The sequence below is a fragment of the Theobroma cacao genome, chromosome 6, assembly GCF_000208745.1.
Source record: "Theobroma cacao cultivar B97-61/B2 chromosome 6, Criollo_cocoa_genome_V2, whole genome shotgun sequence".
NCBI lineage: Eukaryota > Viridiplantae > Streptophyta > Magnoliopsida > Malvales > Malvaceae > Theobroma > Theobroma cacao.
This window is the reverse complement of record NC_030855.1, coordinates 7,190,810-7,199,848: the sequence shown is the minus strand read 5'-3', so window position 1 is coordinate 7,199,848 and position 9,039 is coordinate 7,190,810. Positions and strand designations below refer to the sequence as shown.

The 9,039-nt window shown below is 33.6% G+C and overlaps 3 protein-coding genes across 3 annotated transcripts in view; all 3 read right to left on the bottom strand.

Moving 5' to 3' along the window:
• Positions 213-869, bottom strand: LOC18595608 (RING-H2 finger protein ATL68). Its single transcript, XM_018122782.1, has one exon. It carries the CDS (start codon positions 867-869, stop codon positions 213-215), a length of 657 nt encoding a protein of 218 aa, XP_017978271.1.
• Positions 6,256-6,973, bottom strand: LOC18595607. The gene has a single exon (XM_018123042.1). The coding sequence runs from the start codon at positions 6,946-6,948 to the stop codon at positions 6,301-6,303; it is 648 nt and encodes a 215-aa protein (XP_017978531.1). The 5' UTR covers positions 6,949-6,973; the 3' UTR covers positions 6,256-6,300.
• The window catches only part of LOC18595604 (receptor-like protein 12), a 4,210-nt gene continuing 3,658 nt past the window's right edge, over positions 8,488-9,039 (bottom strand). Inside the window, exon 2 of the mRNA XM_018122781.1 lies at positions 8,488-8,666. Coding sequence (XP_017978270.1) covers positions 8,488-8,666 — 179 coding nt within the window. The remainder of the gene's footprint in view (positions 8,667-9,039) is intronic.

Sequence of the window (9,039 nt, the reverse complement as noted above, 5' to 3'; positions counted from 1 at the left end):
GAAAAAGTTAACTGAGGAAAACCTCTATCAAGTAAACGATAATCAATTCTCAAAATAAGAAGAAGAAATTTCATTGCTTAAAAACACAAAATCCAGGTGTCCATAATTGAAGCAAAACTCAATATCTATTTCGCTAGATGAATTACAAACATGGGATTTATTCAGCCCCTCAAAAAAGAAAAAAAAAAAAAACATAACAAAGTGACCCTTCATCAATCAAGTGGCATGGCATAGCGACACAACGGACACAAGTGACTCTTCTCCAGCCATCGAACAATGCAGCCTCCATGAAAAACATGGCCACAGGGCATGCGCTTAGCTTCCTGTTCCTTAGCAAAATTTCCAAGGCAAATCACACATTCATTGTCGCCCAACCCACAAACGTTCTCCAAGGCTTCAATGGCAGACTTACTAGCTGGGACAAACCTATGTTCGTTAACTTCCACATCCATTCTGTCTCCAGCTGTATCTATCTCTATCTCCTCCTGTAACTCTATCTCATCATCATTACATCCCGCCAATGGTCCAAACATCACAATTATCAGGAATTTGCTTCGGTTGGCGTTGCATTCATCTCTCAGCAAGGATTCGGTAAAGTTCAAGATGTCGCATCTGCAGCTTGTCTGGATCAATTCTGGGACTGGCTGCCCAGACGGGATGTAACTGTGCTGATTAAACAGTTTTTGCTCCAATGTTGTAACAACTTGCAGGGAATCGGGTTTCTCCCGATCGATCAAAGCATGGCAACAACGAAATCGTCCCTGCAAATCGGGGTCAACAACTTCAAGTTCGTAGTCTTCTGGGATTTGATCACCCTCAAGTTCACCTTGCCTTGTTTTGAAGAAGTACATAAAACCAGAATCATCCATGGCGAATGCGAGCTTTTTCTATTATTTGTTTCTTTCAATTCTTTCTTGAAAGAGTGCAAACTGATCAACAGGACCTTTACCTCTCTATATATAGATATCAAAATCCAAACCAAACAAGGACTAGGTAATCCAATTGTTTTTTGGATTTTTTTTCCTTTTTTGTTTTTTTTTTACTTAAACATTTAACATAATAAAAATTTTATAAAAAGAGTAAACAAAAGTCCATTGGGCTTTCTTAAATTATAAATGCTTATTATAAATATAAAGTTGATAGTATCCCTTTATAAACCACTAACCCATTATTCATCTGTTACAGTACATTTCGATGCCCTATAACATAAAGAAAATTAATCTTCACTTCTTTAAATCTTCCAATTAATATATTAACTTATACTTTTTACTTAAATAATCATTAAGACAATTAAGTTAGGAAGAAATATTAAGTCAAACTTAAAAAATCAAACTTTGACGGTGGATTTCTCTCATATGATTCCACTTTAGAGCATGAAATTTATGCTCTTTGTAATTTTCTTATGTAAAAATCATATGATTTTGGTGTTTAAAATTCACTGGTGATTTTGTATGTAGTTTCAGCATCCTAGTAATGCAAACTACTCAATAGTATTATATGTGTAATTAATTTATTTTTTAAAAATTTAATCAATTAAATATTTGAAGTTTGATAATTTCGGGAGGTAGGATATGGTCCTACATGGTTCTGCCATGATTATTTTATTTTATTGGAAATTATTATTTGTAGCTTAAATGAAGCACATATTTTTAACCCAATCTATAAATCAACATATCATAAATTTTAAATCGTTTTTTTTTTTTTTTGGTTTTGGCTTCAAACTGAAGCAGCAGCAGCAGACCACAAAAAAAAAAAAAAACTTTGAATGATTTTAATCCATTGTACCTTAAATCTCTGTTGCAACTAGGCGGCTTAGATGCCTTTAATTCCTCTCAGCCCCATACACAATTGTGATTTGGTGAATTGCTGCAATTTTAAATCAAATTAAGTGAAGGGTGATAAGTGGCAGAGTTTGAGTAGATCTCGGTTTCTATCATTACCCAGTGCTGGCTTTCTTCTTAAATGGCTTGTGGAGTCCTGAAATACTTAGATAACATGGCTTTCTTCTTCAATTCGGACAACTCTTTTCAATGAATCTTGGCCTGCACTGACCTTGCTCCTACTACATGTTATGGCGTTTCTTGTATTCTCTCTATCTACTTAAATAAGTCAACAACTTAAACCTTTTAGCTTATAGATTTTGATTTTAATAATAAATCATAAATCATAATGTTTTTTTGCTTGCTGAATTAAAAAGATGAGATTAATACACAAAAAAAAAGAGTGAGATTTATCAATCAAATTGCATGGCATAGTGACACAACGGAAACAAGCGACTCATCTCAAGCCATTGAACAGTGCAGTCTCCATGAAAAACATGCCCACAGGCCATGCGCTTAGCTTCCTTTTCCTCAGCAAAATTTGCAAGGCGAATCACGCATTCATGGCTGCCCAAACCACAAATTTCTCCAATGTCCGCCAAAAATTTTAAAAATTTCTATATATTATATATATTTTAATGAATACCCAAAAAATTTTTTTTATTAAATTATTAATACAATATGTTATATATATTTATTATATATTTAGTTTTTAATGCCCTTAAAATAATTTTTTATTTAATAATTAATACAAATAAAAAATAATAAAATGATCTTAAAAGCCTTAATCAAATTTACCTTAATACTTATGTTTCTCCACACTTCTTTCTCTCTTTCCTTTCTCTTTCTCTTCTCTTTTGTCCTTATATATTTACTTTACTCTTTTCTTTATNATAAAATTACAAAGAGGTAAAGCATTTTTCATCTTTCTTTTTCTATTTATTATTATTTATATTTGTTTATTTTTTTCAATTCTATTCTATTTGATCATAAGTTTTTATAGATTTTTTTTTTCAAATTTTTACGAATCATCAACTATATTCTTCTTTTTTCTTTTTTGTTATGTATTTCTATCTTCTACTTGTTATTTTTTTTATTACGTGTTGTCAATGATTTTATTTTTTAAAAATTAAAAAATCATGATGTAATTCTCAAATATGAGTTGTAGCATTACCTTGTTGATTGTTGCTTAAAATTTTACCAAGATATGTATTTTTATATAAGATATTTTTTTATATACTTTATATTTTATATTTAGTTGATACAATATTAATTATATAAAAAAAATTATTAATTTTATATATCATATTTAGTTATTTATATTTTATACATTATTTCTCTTCATCTTTGACCTTCCTAATAAAAGTTGGCTAACTCCACCCCTATATGCTTCAATGGCTGACTTACTAGCTGGGACAAACCTATGTTGGTTTAACTTCCACTTCCATTCTGTCTATAGATGCATCTATGACTCTCTCATCCACCTCTATCTCCTCCTCTATCTCTACCACTATCTCATTATCGTCATGTCTTCATCCCGGCACCGCTCAAAACATCCCAATAATCAGGAACTTGCTTCGGTTCACATTTCCTTCATCTTTCACTAAGAATTCAGAAAAGCTCAAGGTATCACATTCACAATCTAACTGGACCAACTCAGGGACTGGCCGTCCAGACGGGATGAAACAGCGCTGGTGGAATAGTTTTTGCTCCAATCTTGTAGTGACTTTCAGGGAATCAGGTTGCTCCAGATCGATCAAAGCATGGCAACAACGATATCGACCCTCAAAAGAAGGGTCAACAACTTCAAGTTCGTTGTCTTCTGGGATTCGATCACCATCAAAGTTCACCCTCCATTGTTTGGAAAAAGTATGTGAAACCAGAATCATCCATGGCATCAACGAGCTTTTTCTATTATTTGGTTCCTCCAATTCTTTGGTGAAAGAGCGCAAACGGATACAAAGACCTTTATTTCTCTATATATAGAAAAAAAATCCAAAAGAAAGAAGGACTAGGAAATCCAAGTCCAGAAAGAATTGGTAGGTCGGTGCCAATTGCCAAATAATTAGCAATTAATCTTTACTTTTTTTTTAAATCTTGAAATTAATATATATTAACTTATACTTTTTACATAAATAATCATTACAGTAATTAAACTATGACTTATAATAATTAACTTATATATAATAAATTTATTTGTGCTATAAGTCAATGAAAAAAGGATAAAATCTTTTAATTTAATAAACATGGACATATATCTAACTCCTAATACTATAGTTGAATTAGAATCATAAAACTATCACTCACAAAACCTAATTAAGTGAGAAGTTCAATTACACTAATAAAAGTTGTCTCTTTTTGCCTAATTTTCTTTGGGTCTCCACCAACAAACTTAGGACTTGGAAGGATAAGGAAGCAGTTTAATACTATTGGAGGTTGGTGAAGCAAGCATATAGTAAATCAATATGGGGAATTCTTCAGATAGACATTAGAGTAGGTAATTATAAACCAATTTGTTCCATTCAGTAATATCAGAGTTAGAGTATGCTTATGTTTCACCTCTAATATTAATTTGTTTAGCAGGCCAACATAATTTTAATAAACCAGTAATGGTCTTTAGCATAAAATTTATATAGTCAAAATCCTCGTCTCATAAGCTTTGAATACACATATTATTCGCATTATTTAGATGTGTGGTTAATGAAAATTAAGTGTTAAAAGTGTTTGCTTAGATACTAACCTCACTTCAGAGATATATCATCCAATATTTGTTATGTAACCATTTCAAGTTCAACTGTTGAATGATGATCCGTTGAGCTGCAAATTGTTATAAGTTACATACAGTAACGTAAAAGACGTCCCCTATCATGAAGAGGAAAGAGAAAAATAGAAATATCAGTAACATATATAAAATGAGTCAGGTCATGACTCAATAATAAAAACAGAGGGCACTCAGCTTGCTCTTCCATTCCAGTTCTGGCCTCCTTTCTTGCAACTGTTGTTCCATGCATGGTTCTCATATCTTACAGTCCATCTATATATATACCCCATTTCTTGCATCTGTTGTCTCATACATGACTTTCATATCTTACAGTCCATTTTTTGTCCGATTAAAGAAACGCAACATTGAACAATCAAGGAATAAGATGCATAAGAACCCATGTGCTCATAGCAATAAAGCAATGAAGCCACAAGGTCAAATCACAAGATCCTAAAAAGGATTACAAACATTTTCCACTTGAAAGACTATCAAGAAAGTTGGTTGGGCCAAGTAATGCATGTAAGGACATACACCAAGGAAAAAGAACATTGTTTTAACGCTTTATGCATGATTAGACCACTCTTTTCATTTGATATACAAAATCATATCACAGGTTCATTACATGAAGTCTTGCAGTTTCTCATCCCCATTTTGGACAGCACATAAAGTCTCACCACGAGCAATTAATATTCTCCAGTGATAAGGCAGACAAGAATGACAACCTCCTAACAAGCTAAAAATACCTCCCATTGTACAAACGCAGTGTAGAGCAAAAGCATAAACAAACAATAAAGAAAAAAACCCTCAAGAGGAACAAAGACAGAAGGAGGCAGAAAAAAAACAAATCAAAACAAGAACCGAGAAGCAGCAATCATCGACATCAATCAGCAGAGAAGGAAGTCCCAGGGCAAAATGTCGGGAACATGAAAGAAGCAATCGCAGAATCATCAAAGCACCAGAAACACAAACACAATGAACAAGATCAAGGAATCAAGAGAGCAAAGAGAATTAAGAAGGCAGGTCATCAGAGAGCTTCAAACCATCAAGAGAGCAGAATGAGAGGTTGTGCACGTCTCACAGCTTCTTTGGCAAAAGAATCAGCCAAGGAATTTACCCGAACCAGGAGTATAAACAATCGTCCAGACAGCAACCATCCTACTGTGTTAGATTAACTAGCTAGGAGCTTAACTGGCACTCAAGTAAATGCTAGAGCCTAGCTTGTACAAAAAAAATTCTATGGCCGTTAATCATTCCATTTCATCTATCTCAGTAGCCAGTTCTACCTGTTTGGATAAATTGGGCTTCAAATCAAAATTGTCGTTTTTTTTTTCTAATAAATTCCTACTTTGCCATCAAAATTAAATAGATATCAAATAATTGACAAGCAATGATGATTAACACAAATACTATTTTATGAAAAGTAAATACCTTTTTCAAACCTAAAAACTGAAGTGACAATGTAAGCATATGCACATTGTTGTGTGTATATGTAATCACACAAGGATTGCAAACCATCTTCGAACTCGTTTATTCCAGATTGAGCACGTCAATACACATTATGATAGAAAACAAAGATATTTAGCTAATATGTTAGTCTAACTTGAAAACAACAAGGGATTTATAATTGAAGCAAAACTCAATGTTTATTTGACTTCATGAATTACAAACTTGGGATTTATCCATACCCCTAAAAAAAGGAAAAAGAAAAAAAAAGACTCTTCATCTATCAAGTGGCATGGCATAGCGACACAGCGGACACAAGTGACTCTTCTCCTGCCATCGAACAATGCAGCCTCCATGGAAAACATGGCCACAGGGCATGCGCTTAGCTTCCTTTTCCGTAGCAAAATTTCCAAGGCAAATCACACAGTCATTGCAGCCCAAACCAGAAACGTTCTCCAAGTCTTCAATGGCGGACTTACTAGCGGGAACAAAGCCAACTTCCACATCCATTGTGTCTTCCGCTGTCTCTGTCTCCTCCTCTATCTCTATCTCAGCATCATCATCACATCCCGTCAATGGTCCAAACATCACAATAATCAGGAACTTGCTTCGGTTGGCATTGCGTTCATCTCTCAGTAAGGATTCCGTAAAGTTCAAGATGTCACATCTACAGTTTATCTGGACCAACTCCGGGACGGGCTGCCCAGACGGGATGTAACAGCATTGGTGGAACAGTTTTTGCTCCAATATTGCAACGACTTGCAGGGAATCAGGTTGCTCCCGATCGATCAAAGCATGGCAACAACGAAATCGGCCCTGCAAATCAGGGTCAACAACTTCAAGTTCGTAGTCTTCTGGGATTTGATCACCCTCAAGTTCACCTTCCCTTGTTTGGTAGAAGTACCTGAAACCAGAATCATCCATGGCGAACACGAGCTCTTTCTTTCAATTCTTTGGTGAACGAGTGCAAACGAAATTCTACAAGACTGATCAGCAAGAGCTTTTAGCTCTCTCTATATAAGATCAACAGTTCAAAACGGACACAAGCATCTCTTTGTCCATCTAAAACACGGAATTGGTGCTAATCAACAAATTTAAAATATTTCTTCCTGCTCAAGTAATCCAAGAGCAGGAGTCTTCTGCGAAGATTGATTGAAAAACCAAATTATAAGATAAATATACAAAAGTCCATTGGGCTTTATGGGACTTAAGAATAAGAAAATGAAACTTCGGCCCAAAGAAGAAAAGCATGCAAAAAATAAACCGATGTTAGAACAATCAAATTTATTAATTATAACAATGTCTGTGTGAAATAAATGCTTATTATTATAAATATAAAGTTGGGAATATCTCTTTATAAATCACTAACCCATAATTTATCGGTTACAATATAGTTCAATTCATTATAACATAAAAGCAAATTAATCATTACTTTTTTAAATCTTTCAATTAATATATTAACTTATACTTTTTATGTAAATAATCATTAAGACAATTAAGTGTTTGCTAAGATACTAAGCACACAATCTGGAAATATCAATAGCATATAAGATTTGTCAGGTCAAGACTCAAGAACATAAAAGGACCAAAAAACAGAGGGCACTAACCTTGCCCTTCCTTTCCTGTTGTGGTTTGCTTTCTTGCAACTTTTGTTCCATGCATGGTTTTCAAATCTTACAGTCCATTTATGCCTCATTTCTTTCATCTGTTGCCTCATACATGACTTTCATCTATTACAGCACATTTTTGTCTGATTAAAGAAATGCAACATCCAACATTCAAGGAATAAGAAGCACAAGAAACCAAAAAGATAGTGTTTAAAACCTTGATGGAAAGGAAGGTGTGTGATGGCCAAAAACTAGACACAACATTTAAGATAGTGGTGACTTTTTCCCAATATTTATATAGATTGCAAAGAGTCATATGAACAATGAAGGAAAGCACACCAAGTAACAAAGAAATGCCACCATTCGATTGTGTTAGATTAACTAGCTAGGAGCCTAATTGGCACTCGAGTAATGATAAAGCCTAGCTTGTAGAAAAAAAAAATCCATGACTGTTAATCAGTCCATTTCAACCATCTTAGTAACCAGTTCTACATTTCTAGATAAATTAGACTTCAAATCAAAATTGTCATTTCTTTTTAATAAATGCCTACTTGGCCACCGGAATTAAACGTATATCAAATAATTGACAAACAGTAATGATTCCTACAAACACTATTTCGTAAAACGTAAATACCTTTTTCAAACCCCAAAGTCGAAGTAAGGATGTAAGCATGCAGAATGTTGTGTGTTTATGTAATCAATCACACAAGGATTGCAAACCATGTTCAAACCTGTTAATCCCAGATTGAGATCAACAACTGCATATATCCCGCAATTCAATGAAACTGATCCCACAAAAATTCCATCCAAAAACAAAATAAAAAAAACTCAATCCCTCACAACAAAGAATCAGCCATCATAACACAACAAGAAGATGAAAAACATCCCAAAAATCAGAGCAGCAAAGCCACCTTCCTGCAAAAACCCAGTCAAAATGGAACCATCTCCTATCAACAAAGAGCAACACAAGCAACTCCAGGATACCCGTAAAGGCAGAAACACAAGCAAAAGCAACAAGAAAACAAAAATCCCAATCTGAAGCAGCAAGCCACACAGACATCCCACAAAAGATTAAAAGCAATCAAACTCATAAAAAAAAAAACCTATTATTGCTTATTTATTATCAACAAAGTCAAAGAAAGACTTGCAATGCTTTTGGTGTTTTAAATGTTTTGGTAAGAAGGTGCTTGTGCCTTTACATGTTGAGATTTTGTTTATTTGTTTGTTTATTTATTCATCTTATTAGTTTTAACTAGATTTAAATCTATGCACGGGACAAGCAAATCATATTTATATTTTTATTATTATTATATTTTTTCGTAAGTAATCTTTTATCCAAACCTAAAGCCTAAAATCTTATTTTATATATCTATATTTAATTCTTTTTTCCTTTCTTATCTTTGTCTTC

Bases quoted from the DNA above. Each gene is read 5' to 3' on its own strand.
- LOC18595607 (XM_018123042.1), bottom strand. From the start codon at position 6,948: ATGGATGATTCTGGTTTCAGGTACTTCTACCAAACAAGGGAAGGTGAA.
- LOC18595608 (XM_018122782.1), bottom strand. From the start codon at position 869: ATGGATGATTCTGGTTTTATGTACTTCTTCAAAACAAGGCAAGGTGAA.